General features: G+C 34.3%; 1 protein-coding gene across 1 annotated transcript in view; it reads left to right on the top strand.

Annotated features, from left to right (window-relative positions):
* Positions 1-19,471, top strand: part of LOC123690753 (T-box transcription factor TBX20-like) — a 64,345-nt gene that overhangs the window by 33,166 nt on the left and 11,708 nt on the right. Inside the window, exon 4 of the mRNA XM_045634856.1 lies at positions 5,130-5,403. Coding sequence (XP_045490812.1) covers positions 5,130-5,403 — 274 coding nt within the window. The remainder of the gene's footprint in view (positions 1-5,129; positions 5,404-19,471) is intronic.

Genomic DNA, 19,471 nt, shown 5'->3' with positions numbered 1-19,471 from the left:
TGGCTTTTTAACGACTCTCTTTTATTATTGTCATCGGTGAGCGCAAATACAATACTTCCTGTTAACATTTCAATTTAACTAAGCATTAATGTTATTTTATTGATAAGAATTAATTCTGATAGATACTATGCAATTCCGGAACCGATAATGTTACTAGTTACTAACTTCATGTATGCTGTGTTAATTAAGGTGTTCTCAAAAAATTGAGTTACCTACTGATAAAAATAACGACAGTCTCGCGGTATAACTCAAAAGATTTTAAAAAGTATAAAACTGTGTTAAAAATGTATTTCCATTTTATTACAGTTAGGCGTTTATTTTTTCACATAAATACTTATAAAATATTTATTCGTAAGTAAACTGACGGCTACATAAGTTTAATGTCTAAATGAAGGTGCATGGAAATTCATCAGATGAGTATCTTAAAGTCAAACATTTCAATGCTATATCTGACTTACATTTATTTGCACATCTGTAAATACCGTTAACTTATAAGGTCAAATTTATCCGAGTTTTTTTAATCATTTTTATGCAAAAGACGGCAAAGACATACCTAATATAGGTGTATTTGCTTTTGTTTTTTTTATGGAGCTTCTAGGTATTAAGTCGTATTAACACTAGTATATATCTGTCAACTGTGGTATTAATGTCACGCTCGAGTAATCATGATTGTCATCTTGTATACATTTAAGAATAAAAACTAAAAACAATTGCATGTCAAATAATATTGAATGGGCACTGTTTCGCGCCTCTCACCGGAAGCGGTTTCCCGTAATTGTTCCCAATTACTTCAAATTACATCCTTCTCGTACATACTTATTTGTCACAAGGCTGCGGCTTTTTCACCACATCGCATCGTCATCAAACAGTATAAAGAAATGTAAATAATTTACATTTGCCAAGGAGCAGTGAATTTGTGCTCTTATAGATTCTATTTTTCTGCCTGTTGTCCGTTACTGTAGGTAATTATTAATCGAGCTCTTCGTGTAAGCACCTTTTTAAATACTGTAATTACTTATTCTCGACTGTTACACACGAGCAATTTTTATTGAGTTCGCTTTATTGTTGAGGTCAATTATCTTGATCATCCATTTGCCAACTGCAGAATATATTCACGTAGACGCGGCTGTGAGACTATTCTATAATATTTATAACGCTTATCAGTGGAAATCATGTAGCGTTTTTTATTAATGAATTATGCAAATGAGACAAAGTAGCCTCGTAGTCGACTGACAACAGGTTTATTGACTTTAATATCCGTAAAATGTATAATTTTTAACTGTTTGCATGCAAAGGCTAATTGCTTAATGAAATGGATATTATTAAACATCATTTCGAATGCTCATTCATTAACTTTCAACAGTCAACTCGTAATGCATTTGCAAAACTGGACTCATGAGTAAATGTTACATTTTTTAATTATGTTTTTTTTGAGGAATAACTTGCAATTTTTAATTATCAAGCAAATGAAGAAATTTTTTTGGATAATAAAGCAGAAAAAGAGAAGGGAGATAGCCTTATAATTAAAGAAACATTGGCAAAACCATCATCAATTTACTGATAATTTTTAGTGTTGCAGTTTTTATCTACTTTCCTATAAACATCGAAGCATCACAACAACATAAAAACATGGCGACCTATATGCGTTAAATGTCATTTTGACGATCTTAAGTACCTACATACTAACCTACAATAAATTGTTAAGCTCGGCTTAGGATTCCATATCTAAATTCAAATGTTTTTTAATTGAGCAGTTTTGTTATAGTTATATGTGTAATTTGTTGGTTGGTTTCGAATGACCTTCACTCATCATATCTCAGGTAAACGATGAACAAAATTCTTTAGTAATCTCGATTATCTCTCTCGTAGTAAATATTAAAGGATAGTTTGAATATGTTACAAATTACAATTCGATACATCGCTAAATGTTAACTGCGTAAATGTTGCTGTGTAATTTTGTTGAAAATTAACTGGTTCTAGAATTAATAACTTATTTTGAAAAATAATGAGTTGTGAACTTGGTAATTTGGAATAAGTCGCAAATTATCCGTCGTTGTTTTGCATGACGGCAGAAAAATGTGTATCTTGTTTGGATTATAAATCGTTTCGTTTGCAGTTCATTTCATCAAAGTGCTTCGAACTGTTTGTGGCATTCAAATCGCGATCGATTGCAGGCCTTGATGGATGTAGCTCATTAGGCGGCCGAGCTGGGTGGCGCGCGACACACGCTCTCTCATAAACGCGCCTGACAGCGACTTATTGTCGACGACGAGCGATCCCGCGCCAACGATACGGATCAACTATTCAAAACGCACCTTAATACGATTTATTTATGACCGCTCACCTCGACGATACCAACAATACACCGTGCCTTATCGTCGCGTTAAGGTTCTGCCTCTGAGAATTTTATAGGTTTCTCGCATTTATTATTACACTTATTGGAAGGTTGACACTGCGTTCGTGTTTTATGGACGCTAATATTTCTTTCTTTCACTCCTGCGTTTTATGATACACTGCAGGAGTTTTATCGTAGGCTCGTATTCATGTAACGGTATAAATAGACGAGATGGTTGGAAGTTTATCCTGGACAAGTGTCCTATTATATTAGTGGACGGACAAATGAGGGGGTACGGTTATCTTATCTATGATTGCTTGTTTAACCTTCGAAATTATAAGAGCACCGTTTAAAATTGAAAAAAAAAAGAATGGTTGCGTTATAAATAAGCAGCGGCGTGATGTTATCGCCATCGGGCGGCAGGAAGCGCTTCGGTCCATTTAGGGGTGCATTAAAATCGAATACATCATATTTGTTTGATTTCCTAGTTCGCGTTTCACCCTGTAATTATACAAGTCACCGTCCGTGGCTGGATCCCTGGCGTTTTTTTGCTTAGATGCATTAATGGTTTTTGTAAACACCATATGTTTTGTCTTTTTAATTAGCATTTTCCTTAATGCTTTAAGAACTCTTAATGATTTTTGTGTTATTAATTGGTTATATTCTATTACTAAGCAGTAGTGGCTCAGTAGTGAGGCCCTCGGACTTCAAACGATAAATCGATGGCTCGAGACGAAGCGAGCTTGCAGGAATTTTTCAATTTATCTGTGCATATTGATAATATAATCGCTGCTCGAAACAATGAAGAAAAACTTCGTTAGGAGCATGACACGTCGAAGGCTCAAAAAGATCCACAATATCTGCCAGCCATCCAACCAGCGTGGTGGCATTAGGACCTATACCCTCATAGGAGGCCTCCTAAGGTCCGTATCCCTGCACTGGGAATATGGCTGCTGATGATGATTCTATTACTTAAGCTGTTATAAATTTGTATTAAATCTAACGGTTCATCTGATTTATGTATAACTCGGATCGTATCATACATGTTTTTTTTATTTTTTTTTATTTTATTTTATTAAGGCTCATTAGCAGCTGTACATCAGTTTTTACATAAAAAATACACAAAAAATATAGGACGTGATGACAACTAATAAAAAATGAGCACTGCATGCACTACAAAAATTACAAAAAAAAATAATAATAATAAAAATAAACAGATTAACTAAATACATTTTAACTTAATAAATTACATTTTAAAATAATCACTTGATGAAACTTAAATAACAATATATCAATCAAATGAAATAAAATTAATTGAAATCTAAACAAATAAAATTAAAACGTTACCTTAAAATTGACTACATAATATTATATAAAATTAAAAGTAAATAATTAATATAAAGTGTAGAATTAATTCATTTTCCAACATAAATAAACAACAACATCATGTATAAAAGAGAGGTACCTAGTATGATTAAACACTGACATGGTTGATCGCTTACATCGTCTGTTTAAATTTTCCAATATTATCAAAATGTATATCTAGTGTATGATTTACTATTCGATTGTAATTTCTACATATTCTTGGTATGGGAGAGAAGGAACCCAAAGTGGTCCTCATGATAGGCACCGATAATAGTGGGATCGGTTTACGTGGAAATTTACTAGGCGTCCGGAATCCAATCAGAGAAAGCAATTGGGGGCAGTCAATATGATTTCTAATTAGTTTGTATAAAAATAAAATATCAAAATTGTCGCGCCTTTTCTCTAAAGAAACCATTCCAAAATATTCCAAACGCTTAGAGTACGAAATCAGACTTTTACTAATGTTTTGACTGTAAGCAAGGTGCCATATAAACCTTTTTTGCACGCGCTCTAATCGAAGTGAATGTGTAGCAAAGTGAGGGCGCCACACTACAGAGCAGTATTCTAATACATTACGTACAAAGGTATTATAAAGGATAATCTTAGTCTTAGGACATTTGAATAATCTTGCGTTTCTGATTACGAACCCGAGCATCTGGTTGGCCCTCTTTACAACGTTTTCAATGTGTTCTAGAAAAGTAAATTTTTTATCAAAAGTAACGCCCAAATCTTTTATACTATCCACTCTCCCTAATTCTTGATTATTGGCATAATATTTTGAGTTAATGGCAACATGTTTACGTGAAAAAGTTATATATGAGCATTTTCCTATATTCAGCTTCATGCCATTTGATTTACACCAATTTACAAGGTTATTAAAGTCCTCTTGAAGAAGAAAAGTGTCCTCAATACGAGTTATTACACGCATAAATTTCAGATCGTCCGCAAACAGGTATGGTGTGGAGTTACGGAAACAGCTAACAATGTCATTAATAAATATATTAAATAACACGGGGCCTAAGTGCGAGCCTTGTGGTACGCCAGATTTGATGCTATAATACGGAGAATCGAACCCATTTACTACCACGTAGAACGCACGTGAGTGCAAATAACTACCCAACCATTTCAAAAGCGACCCAGAAAAACCAATTGTAGCTAGTTTGTGAAGTAAAATATTGTGAGGAACCATGTCAAACGCCTTTTTAAAATCGGTGTATATGACGTCGACTTGCTGTTTGCGGTCTATGGCAGAAATAATATTTTGTGAAAAATGAACTAGGTTAGTTACTGTGGAACGAGCCTTAGTGAATCCATGCTGACTGTCCGTTAAATATTTTTTAAAGTGGTTTTGAATGTTACTAGCAGATCAAATTTCATACTAAACTTCCGTACCATAACCGGCTACATTATTTTTTTGTTTTATTTGTAGACGCATGTTCCCGACGGTGCGCGTGTCGTTCGGTGGGTGCCGCGCGGAGGCGCGCTACGCCGTGCTGCTGGACGTGGTGCCGGTGGACGGCAAGCGCTACCGCTACGCCTACCACCGCTCCTCGTGGCTGGTGGCCGGCAAGGCGGACCCGCCCGCGCCCGCGCGCCTCTACCCGCACCCCGACTCGCCCTTCTCCGGCGACCAGCTGCGCAAGCAGGTCGTCTCCTTCGAGAAGGTCAAGCTCACCAACAACGAGATGGACAAGAATGGACAGGTTGAACTTTTACCCTCCTTTTAATGCAGATGATGAAAACTTTTTGCTATACATTATCGTTTTGCTATACATACGTAGTAGAAGTTGTCTAGTGTTGTTAGCTATGCATGTTTTTGATATACGGTTATGGTTGAAAATAAGTGCGTGCTCGCTACGCACAATAAATACGTATGTACTTATTCGCTCGATGTCATGTTTTCTTTGCAATGAATGGGAAAGATAATAATTTATCTGTATACGTCTTTCTTACTTTCTTTGTGGAAATATTGATAGTTGCACCGTTACAAGAAATCGTAGACGTACATTCAATTATAAAAAAAAATATACATATAAGTACGGTTCTACCTACAGGATGAAAATAAATCATGATACGTGTCAGTCCAAGCGAAGAAAACATAAACGTTGACATTACCTTCAAGGTATCTCGGGATGGCTTCCTCATGCGTGTGGCAATTTTATAGAATTACGAGTGAAATTACGGCGTAGGCGACACCTCAGGCGTCGCGGGGTACAGCGTAATGAGTGCGTTGTTGCCAACAAATTAGTCGCACATGTCGCGCGACAGCCGGCTCTGTCTTGCCTACACGCAGGTGCTGCGCCGATGCAAATGTCATTACCCGTCCATTGTAAATAGACCCTCAGCGGGAACATTTTTATAACTAAATCGTTGTCCACTAGGCTGGTCGGCTCACATAGATAGCCAATGCCGCGTCAGTTACTAACAAAACGATGCGATATTATCAAGCTATTGCTATTAATTGATTTCATCAGACCTCTGTTTGTTTACATAATATCCGCAGATAACGTTTTGTAGCTTGTCAAAACGGTGGCTGTTTTATAGGCTTGTTAGTTTAACAATAACAAGTTTTAATGTTATGTTTGCGATTATTTTGAGATATTTTTATTTCAGTGAATATAAACCTACCTAATACTAAGATATAAAACGACGTTGTAACATATTTGTATAATATGTTAGATCGACAAACATAATATCGTGTTTCTAAGTCATAGAGCACATGAAACCACTGCTAACAATGAATCTTCCTTGTAACTGTCGTTTTTTGTAATATTCAAGTCTGGAGTCTAGATTTTACATCGTATAGAAAAATAGTTAAAATCTATAAAAAGGGTAATTATTACAACTGTAAAAAATATATTAATTTCACGTTAAGAACGGCACAATGAGAAGTGAGAGGGCAGCCAAATGGAACAGGCAGGGCGTGGTTCGGTGATGGATGGACCAACTCTGACGAAAAACGAACCTAGGCCTAATTAGCTTTCCCATAACACCAACACCGATAGCCATCATGTCCATACTTACAGCGCAACAGCAAATTAAATTTACTTAATTGAAATACCCCAAGATTGTAACGTACTACGAATTGTTAATTCAATCTTTATTAGCATTTTAATGTGAACACGCGAGCGGACATATTAAAATTTAAATTAGAATTCTTTGTTTTTGTAGTTATGTCTTATAGCAATACGATTTACCGAATTTAATAAAAACGTCTAATGAGCAATAAATTATTTAACCCGGAACTTGCGTAGGTCACTTAATACTTTTAACAATGTATCCGCCACGCAAGCGAGTCGCACGCGCGATGGAGACTGATTATGGAACAAAAACTCTATGAAATCCACGAATTAATCATAAGCAGCGGTTACCGGCTGAAGTCCAAAAACTGAATAAATGCTACTCAAGAGCCTTGAAAGACTTAGTACCTACTGTGTGAACGCAGCTTTAATTTATGCGGTGCTTATTTTAATAATTACTACCTTGATGAATGATACTTTATTTATGGAAAGATCCCAGTTCCAAGTTAGGACTTGATTGCTACATCAAAACCGTTCTAGTTACATAAACCTTTCAAAACGATGAACATTCTAATAATTTAGATTTCTGTCCTCATTTTACAAAATTATGCAGCCCATCAAAATATTGTTGGGATTTGCGTAACTTTATCCGTAACGAAGAACTTTTCCCTAAACACCGAATTAAAAAATATTAAATAAGCTGTAATTGTAACGACTCTTAGTAATGTCAATGAGCTACAATTATTAGATACCTTCAGTAACAATTCCAAAAATTCTTCTCCTTTTATCTTTCATTTTATTTGATGAATTTCCTTTTTTTGACGTTGAAACTAAAAATGTTTTAATAAACTTACAACGTCATAAAATATTAACTTGAAGATCGTGAATAAGTGGCGTTGACGTTTATTTGTTTGAAAGTTAAGCTTTAGGAAAAGTGTCAGGCCGCTTTGAGTTAATCCAATTCCGATTCGCACGAAACGTGAAATGCGAACTAATTCTTTACGTGTAAATGTAAAGGCGTTTCGAAAAATACGTTTAGGTAATTAATGGATATATGTAAATTGTTGGTTTGTCCGATACTAATGACGAATGTGCTTAATGATTTATGGGCGGCTTTTTGACCGTTTATTAAACTAACGAATATTGTTAAAACTACATAATGATACATTACTGTTGAACTTGTAATTACAACCGTATTTCCGAAAGCGATTTGCCTAAAAATAATAATTCGGTACCTACTCGTACATGCCTTTGTTTAATTTTGGTACTACTGCTTTGGACAATTTTGTCTTTATTTTGATATTATATTCTTAGTTCTTACTATTATTGTTAAAAACAACCTCATAAATTTTTCGTGCATATATTAAATTCTAATTACTGAAGTATATCATTACTATTCAGTACCGATTATTGTATCCAATATTCAATCCGAATGTCAAGCTGTGACATTGCTTTGATGAATTAGTAACAAGTCTAACAGATTCAATAGGTACTCAGATAATGTATGAATAGATATGGATTGTGTGAGTCGGCCTTCGAATTAATATTCAAATAAATAAAATACACCGTTCTTCATTCTCGCAATAACTAAACACTAACATCAATTCGCGAGCGCTTGCGTTTTTAATTACTGTTGATATTTTCACGTCGTTAACTTGCACGAACATAAAAGTTATAAAAACAAATGCAAAGACAGGTGATTTCATTTAGTAGTGTAATGTAAATATAAATTAATAAGTTATTTCGAGGTCGGTGGCGTCCTGTGGCGCCGCCCGAACACCTACACCTATTAAATACACCTCGGGAGCAAAGTTATATTAATATTAAAATATAAGATGTCTCATTACTATCACCTAAAATACGCTGGTGATAGAGTCAGTATTTCAATAGCTTAACTACGTCTTGTTAAATATATATTAATTTTGGATTTCATTACGCATTGACGACAATGTATTTTTATTCTCATTTGCCCTTTTTCCCAACCTTGAATAAACAACAAACAATGTAATCGTCTATTTTTATCCACTATCATAATTTAGTTTTGTAGTCATCTATAGTATTTTGCCTTAACATTATTGTTATGACACCTATGTTGTAAACATATACAGTATGAATTATTATTTGATTATTACAACCTAAATCGATTCGATCGAGCGTACTAAGATTTATCGCTTTTATTTACCGAATTTTAAATAAATATTGTATAATATACATTTAATTAGGAACTAAAAATGTTACCTACTTTTGATGAAAGTTTCGAAAATTGGATTAAAAGTATAACATTACTGTCATAATTAAGAGTTATAAACAATATTAATGGCAGCGAGTTGCGGGCGCAGCGGTAGTGAAGTGCTGTAAATCATACCAAATGCCATAACAGGTGCAAAGGTATCTTGAAGCTTTTCATTATAATTCCATACTCTGACAAGTGAATCAATTAAATTAAATACATCATATTTGCTTATGATATAAGATACTAAACATGCACATTCAAAATAAACGGTGTTTTATTGGTTTGGTATGTTAATCTCTCTGTGACTTGGTGAGAAAAAACTTGTACATTTTTGAAAAGTATAAGTTTACGAGTCTATATTGCATAATACATAATAATTTCTATTGAAATATAACTCGCAAGTTAATAAAGTCCGGGTAGTCGAACTTATAGCCCTATTGTGAAGTGCATTTACACAAACAGTAATGAATACTAAAGTGTAGTACCTACCTCTTGCTTTTCTAATATTTTACTGAGAACGTATTACCGAGAGGCTATGACTAACATGTAAAATAATATTAAAAACCGGCCAAGTGCGAGTCGGGCTCGCGCACAAAGGGTTCCGTAGCAGCAAATATAATAAATTACAGTTAAATCAACCTATCTCAAAAACTATAAGAGATACTTTGATCAAACCAAAAATCGTTGAAAGAGTTAATTAGCATGCATCACCTCTATTTTTTTTAGAATTTTATACCCCGTAGTTATAAAAATAGAGGGGGGGGGACATACTTTTTACGACTTTGAGAGCTGATATCTCAAAAACCGTTCACTTTAAGAAAAATGTTTTTTAGAAAACTTTATATCATTTTAAAAGACCTTTCCATTGATACCCCACACGGGTATGTACATCGAAAAAAAAAATTTCATCCCTCAGTTACATGTATGGGGGGCCCCACCCCCAATTCTTTTTTTTACTATTTAGTGTCATATTTTTGTAGCGGTTCATACAACACATATTCCCATCAAATTTCATCACTGTAGTACTTATAGTTTCCGAGTAAATCGGCTGTGACAGACGGACAGACGGACAGACGGACAGACGGACATGACGAAACTATAAGGGTTCCGTTTTTGCCATTTTGGCTACGGAACCCTAAAAATGAGATGGTGGCTAATAACGAACAATGTCTAGAAATAGGCGAGCACAGACTTGAATATGCCAATTTGTAGCCATCTGTTTTACGCCTTACTTAAACTAAAATTGCTGGTGTATGTAGATAAGTCTTCAAAAAAAGGATAAAATTTGGCATCATTATTATCAGTTACGCCTGCAATTCTAGACGTAGGTATACCTAGTTTAGCGCCGTAAAGTTAATAACTTGTAAGTCTTGATAAAGTTTGAAACAAAATATATTTGACATTATTTATTACCTATTACCCTTTTACCTACAGATAAAATCTGTTGAAATATATTTGCATTTAGAAAGTAGGTACATTCTCATTTTGCAACGAGATGCGTTCACGAAAATTGTCAAATACGTAGTTACAATGGTTCCTCTTTGACACTCATACATATTATAATTACAAAATCCTGCTTGTAATGGCAGCGGTCGAACGAAAATTCTTTACACTTGATTTACATAATGTTTGTTTGTTTTGAAGACGCGCGTCAGAATGTTTACGACGCAGTCTGTTGTCACCTCCGTTGTCGGCGCGCGATCACTAAATCCTCCACTTTATGAAGCCCTAGAGGAAAATCTTTGTCTCGTTACTTAGCAACTAAAAACTCGAACACAAATCACTCTCACCTGATAATTATTGCCGATAGAATTCGTCTCTAAGCAAACACGTCCGCTTGGAAACTCACGTTTGTATCTTTATGGGTAACCGCTCGTCGAAGTAAATTGGTCGTATTGAAAGTTGGACGGAGTTATTGCACATTGTTTTTTCATATAATTTACTGCAAACGAGTGATCACAGTCAATATTTACTCGGCGGTTATGCAACAGTATTTTTCTACGCGTATTCGTGTCGGATTGCCGATCGGAATGTGGTTTATTTGTAAAAATACTGGTAGTAGGGAGCATTGTATGCAAATGCAGTTCGGCGGTTGCTCTCGAAGGCGGGTTCATTTAGCAGAGTTATGAGCGTTGACTATCTTTATGACGCGATGCCATTGATAGGACAAGGTGTATTAATCAAAGGCCGTAATGATACCTCGAGCTGAGTCGCGGTGTCCTGCGCGGGTCGCCTTACCTCCCGGAGGGCGACCGCTGCGACTACACATTTCTCACTTCAATTTGTAGCCGTATTTGATTTTTACATTCGCCTTACTAAATATAATATATGATGCGTTTTAGGATTTTTTATTTCCGTTTTTAATTGACTTTAAAGAAGTGATGATGTAGGTTGCTGGTAAAAATATTAAATTAATAATATTCGTGTATTTTTATAAATAATTATTTTATTAATATTAATACCTAAGTAGGTACATATATTACATACATTTTTTTTCTTATTTATAAGTTTATCACCATTCACCTACTAACTACCTATCAAGTATTTGTATTTTTTTTCCCTACCTAAGTATGTCAATAATCAATAATCATTTACGATTACCTACTCACTGAGCTATAGGAAAATCTATTAATCCGAGAACAAAATATATTCTTATGTAGTTAGGTAGGTAGGTCATCTTAATATTTAACTCGTGTTTTACAACAAGAGTTTTTACATTTTACAGTAGTAGGTAGGTAGGTAGGTAAGTAGGTACTAATTATGAATTTGCGAACAAGTTAAAATTTCATAAGTTTATACAAAAGAAGCTGATATTATTAAAACTAATATGTTGTGTATGTAGGTAGGTGTATTTATCATAACGTGTCATAACAGTATCTCATGAATATTTATCGGCAACAAAAATAAATTAGTTATATTTGATAATGAGCACACAAACTATAATATAACATGTTTATTAAAATTATTTTTTGTTTTATTATGTGTAAAATTCACGATTATATCTCCAGAAAGGAACATAGCGTGTTTTGATATTCTGTTCTGTATGCGATACGACAGAAATTCCCCTTTCAAATGAAGTTTTGTTCAAATGCTAAAATGAAACTATTAGAAATAATTATTGTGATGAGCCAGTCCACGTACATTACTTATGTAGGTATAATACTCAGCCATTTGACGACGCGGTTGGCGCAGTGGTAAAGTAACTGCCTACTGAGCCGACGGTCCCGGGTTCGATCCCCGGTCAGCGCAAATATTTGTGTGATGAACTCAATTATTTGTTCTTGGGTCTGGGTGTTATTATCTATATATTATGTATTTATTAAATATTATGTTTATCGCCTAGTACCCACAACACAAGCCTTAATTGAGCTTACTGTGGGACTAGGTACTCAAATTTCGACGGACCGAAGGACGTTTTTTAAAAAGACAAGATTTAATTTAAACGTCTTTAATATGTGCTCTCTACATCCAGAATGAAAACTTAAACTATAAACTTATCGTTAAACAAAAATGCAACGCTGCAATCTATGTTCTAAGAAATACAAAATGCATTAAGGCGATGCAGGGTGGCCGTAGTTATGCTGCGTTAACAAATACGATATCACATGCATGTACTGCGGGTTGCCCCGACATAACTCCTCCATCCTCAGTTTCAAGAAAATCTGAAGGATTTTCTTGAATACATATTTTTCTTAATTTAGACTTAATTACTACCACAATTACAATTATAATTACGATTAATACAAAAGTTATAATGTTAATCACTCCGACGGCACTATTCACTGTACTACTAAACTGGTTTTCACTATTTTCAATTAAATGCCTAAGCATATTTATGTCAGTTAAATTTGCACCCTTCAGGTTAACAGGCTTCCTGTCGGTCGGGAAGTTCATCAAATTTGGTAATATAATTTTTGGTAAACTTGGGTATATAATATCAATTCCATTTACTTCATATTTCTTTAGTGTTATATCTCCGATTTTCACGTAACAGCCAGTCTCATCTAACGCCAATAAATAGGTACCATGAAGGAATTCTTGGGTTACCTCGTTTTCACAGACCTTGGTAAGTACTGTTTCCACATTTACGTATAGTATCCATCTATTTGGCAGAACATTGTCGATTTTCACGTCATCTATGGAAATGGGAATCGGCTGACAACTGGAAACATTTGTAGATAGCCGCAAAAGATCAGTTAAACAATCGTCTTTATATAATGTTGATGTCAGTATTTCCGGGCATAGGAACCGGTCTTCATCTATTTCTTTGCATGGTTGTGAAAGTGGCATGGTTTTCAACCCCTTCACAAGGACATTTGGGTAGGATAAGGGAAGTCTGACCTTTTTCTTCGTTAAATATAGGTAAAGGTATTATTTTAAAATATGAATAAATGTCGTCAGTAATTAATGGAATAGTCATTACGAATTTTATTTGACTTTGTTTTACATAAGTTTGTACTTCTATTAATTGTTCAATTTTAAGAACATTATCTAAATTTACTGGAAATGGCAACTTAGAGCTAGTTTCAATGTTTTTTAATAAAAGTAATAATTCCTTAGTATCTACAACGGATTGGTGTAAAAGTTTAATTTTACTAAAAGCTACAGCAGTTTCTATTTCACTTAATCTAACGTAAAGAGACATAAAATTATGTAAGAATGCAGAATATGTATGTATAATTTCATTAGTCCTTTGATGTAAATTTGTGTCATTTAAAAGCGAATCAATTACATTTAGCTTATTCTGGATTGCAATGAAATTGTTATTAGATATTTCAGCTACATTTAATAACGAATCAACCATCTCGGTAACTATTGTCATCTTATGTATTATAGAGTCTTGTTTAGTCTTTAATTTATCAATAGTGTTTTCAAATTTTATAGCATCTTCGTTGTCGAGGTTACCGGTGATAATTTTTATAACTGAACCAAGTGGATTTAATAAACCACGTTTAGATCTAGAAGACGGAATTAATTGTTCAAATTTATCGATAGTATAATTCATATGATAATCTGTTTGCAATTCTGTTGTAATAAAATCGGAACCTAACGCTTGTATATCAATACAACTATGAACCTGATTCCTAAATGATAGATAACTATTTATATTAAATTCTAAATCGTCATATATTAACTTTAAATCTAAAACCTTAATAACTCTCCATGTGTCATTGCTGACGACTGCATAGCCTTCACGGAGAGGTAGTATTCCGGGGTTCCGTTTAATCTGGTGCAGTTGAAGGCCCTGGTTTTGGATCACGTGGATCGCCAAAATTAGTAACCTGTGGAGGACGCTTAATGTCTTTAATGGGAACTTTAGTCTCACGATGATGCGTTGTTACTGGCACAATATTTCTATGGGTCGGTCCCGTGACTATCGCTTTCTGATACCTAGGCTTATCTTTAGCACGTCTCGTGTTAACTCCTTTAATGTAAACCGAATCTCCTATGTCTATGTTAAAATCATTTTCACCGCCATGCTTATCCTTAATAACCTGCTTCTTATGAATAATTTTGTCTGTAAGGTATTTGTATAAAAATTTAGTACGTTTGTGGTGATCTTTTACAAATTGTTGGGTTAATTGTTTGTTAAAATCTACAGAAAAAGCATTATTAGCCTCTGTATGTCCAAAAACGACTTCAAAGGGAGTTAAACCGGTGGTAGAATGTATTGAATGATTATATGACATAATCGCGTATGTCATGACAGATGCAGCATCAGTTATCTTACGTTCATATTTAGCTATCCTGTAAATTTCTATTATTGTAGAGTGGAATCTTTCTATTAAACCCATGGAATTTGGATTGTGCGGAGTGCCAATATGAAGATCGATTTTGTAATACGAAAGCATTTCTTTCATTAATACATTATTAAACTCAGTGCCGGGATCTGAACTAATTCTATTGGGAATACCATATAAAGAAAAATATTTAATCAAAGCTCGGATAACTTCGTTTGTAGATCGGTTATGGATTTCTATGGCCTGACCTAGTTTACTAAATGCGTCTATAATCGTAAGATAAGCTTTACCGTCTATTGTAAATGAATCGATAAATATTTCCTGAAAAGGTCTAGTTTGTGTTTGGGAAAGTTGTAACTCTGGTTTTAATGGTTTTCGGTCATACTTCATTTTCTTACATACATCACATCCATTTAAAACGCTCGCTATTGTTTGATCCATTTTATTCCAGAAATATACCCGTTTTATGTGTGCTAGTGTTTCCTTAATACCCCTATGACTTGTTTTACCGATATGATATTTCAAAATAATTTCGCGCTGTTCGGTTTCATCATCTACATAAACAACTCGCCTCTTACACTCATACAACTTTACTGAACCCTTTTTGAAAAGTGTGGTAGCCATTTTTGAAAATTCTTTTCTATGTATTGGGCTTTCGAAATAAAAGAAATATTTCAATTTTGGTCTGATGTAACTTAAGAGAAATTGCTTTACGAGATCGGGATTGTCTTCAGGTAAGTGAACCTCTAGTACCTTTTGTAATGGTCTTGATAAGTCTTTTACTGTTGTTTTATTTCTATTCCAGGTATAAACGAGTATCTGATTAGGTTTTGTATCTACAGCTTCATCTTCGCGGCTTTAACTCCTTCATCCGTGAGGCGGTTTACTTTTGAAAATAGGGAGCTTTTAACATTTTGTATTCTGTGGCAAAACTGTATGTAACTTTCACCTTGTTTTATTTTTAACCCTTCTAATTCTAGTGCGATACATTCTTCCGATCGCGGGTCTCCGAAATGTTGGGTAAGTATTTCCTTTAATTCAGTCCATGAAGTTATATCTTGGTAATCACTAAGCAGTGAAGCTGCCTTACCGATAAGCCTACTCGTTATGGCATGATATACATATAAGTTTTGTGCGTTATTGTTCGCATCTTGGAATGATCTTATAATGTATTCGCTTTTATTGATAAATAGGTTTAACAGTTTTTCATCTCCATCAAATTTGGGGATGATACATAGTATTTCTCTTGGTATGAGTTTAATCTCTTCCATTTTGGTTCTTTTAGTTGGTTTTAGCGATTAAAACTCTAAATGTAATAAAGATAACACTATTTTTTACTAATAACTAACACTTAAAATTAAACACTAAAAATTACGACTTATTACGATAATTGTAATGAACAAAATCAAACAATCGTAACGATTAGGCCGACTATTTTGGGTCGGGGATTTCGTGAAAACAGGGAATGTGAAAAACAGGAGTGAAGAGGTTTACTCACAGACTGCTCGCTCCCATGTCCTTCACTTATGATCCTGGATGCTCGTCCTTGAGGTCACAGTACGCGTTTCACTTCAGCGATTGAGTTTTACGCGTACGCGTCGCGGGAGAGTTATTTATTTGGTTCGAGGATACTCGTACAAGCACCGCACTATCACAGATCCTTTTATAGGCTATAGTGTTAGCTCGGCAGCAGGATATTATCGAGTATCCTACCGGCTGCGCCACTCAAATTTCGACGGACCGAAGGACGTTTTTTAAAAAGACAAGATTTAATTTAAACGTCTTTAATATGTGCTCTCTACATCCAGAATGAAAACTTAAACTATAAACTTATCGTTAAACAAAAATGCAACGCTGCAATCTATGTTCTAAGAAATACAAAATGCATTAAGGCGATGCAGGGTGGCCGTAGTTATGCTGCGTTAACAAATACGATATCACATGCATGTACTGCGGGTTGCCCCGACATAACTAGGTCGATTTGTGTAATAATGTCCTACAATATTTATTTATTTATTTATTTATTATAATGCCTATTGGAATTTTACAAGATGATTAACAACTAACAAGTAAGTAATAAATCTTTATTAAATATTGCACTGCGTGGTTGCTCTCTAGTAAGACTTGCGCAATTTTAGAGAAAGTAAAGGATGCTGATAGACTTAATTGTAACACTAGTCTATTCATAACAGCTGTTAATAAATGTATATTAATAAAATATACAATGAACATAAAACTATAATTTTTGTATTAATTAAGTGTCATAGATAACTCAACAAATGAACAGACGATTGCCACCTTGACATTAAGAAGCAATAAAACGAATATTTCCTCAACATAAATAATTATGTTACATCTACACGACGGTATTGCAAACGGTATGCCGTATGAGAAATGAAATTTGCAAGCACTAAGATCTGAGGTGTCGTCATAATGTTTTGAACGAATAATATTTGTGTGTTTATGGACATTATTCTCGCTATAAAAAGGGATCTGTAGCTGCACGGATAACTAATGAAAATGCCAAGAAATCCGCTACTTTAAAGCGCCGTATCTCATCGTATAAGGCGACTGTTGACTTAACCCCGACATTACAGGGACAGTCGCGTACAAAACAACATTGAGAACGACATATGTTTATGCCCACCACAAAGACTTATAAACAAATAAAAATTAACGCTGGTCTTTTCTCTATCAAAAGAGATAATCACACGCTAGAATAGATATTAAAAACATCATATACCTAGATCGTATTTCGATGTGAATCGACTCAGATTTAATTTAGTTTTATTGGTCACAGGATGCTTTAAAATTAATAGATATAATAATTTGATAAATTAATATGCCATAATTACCCATTCAAAATTATACGTCGTAAATATATTTAATTTTACGGATCATTCACAGTGACTTCACTGTTTTGAATAAAAGTGCCATAAAAATATTAAAATGAACACATTTAGAGCTCGGCTGTTCATCGCCCACGTCCAGCGCTTTGCTCTGTTGACATCTCATAATATTGAATGGACACCGTGTTTGCATAAATAAATCCATTATTTTTACTGTAGAAGTGACAGCTCGAATCGAATTACTTATCATTTTATACGGAACTCTACGTTTATTAATATTCGTTTCGTTTAATATCAATATTTGTTCTAGTGGTCAGTAAATCATAAAGCTACGGTGTCGGTTCGTTATCGGCGATTAAGTTATATTAATCAATGTTGATAATAAAGATATACGCTAGAGGCGACTACTTTACATGTTCCCATTCGCCTACGGGTAGTGTTGGAATTGGTTGGTAAATTAATTATTTTACGTCGATTCGTCATTTATTTACTTACTTATTAGAGAAAGTAAGACCGAGAAATGAAAGTCAGTCATATATTTTATTCTTGCCTCGATAATTATTTCACTAACGAAAACAAACTTTTCCACTTAATTATTATACATGATTAGATGCGTTGCAATAATTGAGCAGTACACAGCTGAAACTTGCAACATTAGCATTGTAATTATTTGTAGTAGATGTGGAGTAAAATGTATCGCATAATGTAAACAGGGATGTGAGCGGGTTCGCGCGGTAGGTATCTGGTGGTAGGTACAAATGAGGCAATTTGTCGGAGCGGCGCGGAGGCGACAATCCGACGTAAGCCCGGGCCTCGCGCGCTAATCGGAATATCGACAAGGCTTATATCAACCTGCCGCCAGCCGCGGCCCGACTCTGGACTGACATCTCACTGTTTTGTCCTCATTTGCTGTTTTAAAATATGTGAACTGGATACTTGTATTGCTGCAGTAGACCAGGAATTTTGTTTGTATTTAAGATAAGTTATTACAGATTAATAGGTAAACAAATCTTCTATAGGCTATAAATACAATAGTCTGTGATGTAAGATATCGAAAAGGCATCGAATCTACCTGCCCCGGCCTGTCCGGACTGACAAGTGACATCATTGTTTTGTTCCCATTTAGATAGATCTAGAATCTAGATACCTACTTGGGATATTTGTACAATCAGCGCTGTACAAGTTAATCTTTTTGATAGGTAGGTAGGTATCGGTTTTATTTCAGTGAAGGGTTTTTTCACTTTTTGTAGATTGTTATAAGTAGCAAATCTTACAGTAGGTATACCTAGGTATATTAACTTTGGGTAAAGAAATCGTAGAATATTACCAAGTCTCTATGTACCTACTTATCGACTTATCTCATTATAAGTATTTTACGAATACATTTAAGATTTTAAAAATGAATATTTATTTTAAAATTATATTCTCACCTATTAAGTTTATTTTCTTTATGTTCTTGACAATTGTATTGTAATTTATGATCAGACTGAGCTAATCTAAGGAGCTAATGGATAAACAAATATTTGGCCATTAGTGGACAAACATATTTTGGTCTATATAAATATTAATAATATGATTCTAAACTCGAATAGGTAATTTTTCCGTTATGATAATAGGTACTTAATAGGTATACATTTTATCGCTTAATATCATTATTAATAGCTGTCCGAATATTAAACGTTGGTAGCAGGTTATTAATATTCAAAAAGTATTATAATGTCAACATTGCCTATTTTGAAATAGCTTTATTAATTGTTTCAATGTGGTAATCAGAAATTTTAACCATAAATTAATATAAAATCGAAAAATATAGGTACTTTGAACGATCAATCAAAGGAATTTAAAGGAATATTTTAAACACATCTGGGTACGTTTATAAAATCATTAATAATAATTAGAGATGTCCCGACTAGTCGGCGACTAGTCGG

Source organism: Colias croceus, chromosome 3 (assembly GCF_905220415.1).
Source record: "Colias croceus chromosome 3, ilColCroc2.1".
In the NCBI taxonomy this organism is placed as follows: Eukaryota; Metazoa; Arthropoda; class Insecta; order Lepidoptera; family Pieridae; genus Colias; species Colias croceus.
The sequence above is the reverse complement of the archived record's forward strand: the minus strand, read 5'-3'. Positions and strand labels throughout refer to the sequence as shown.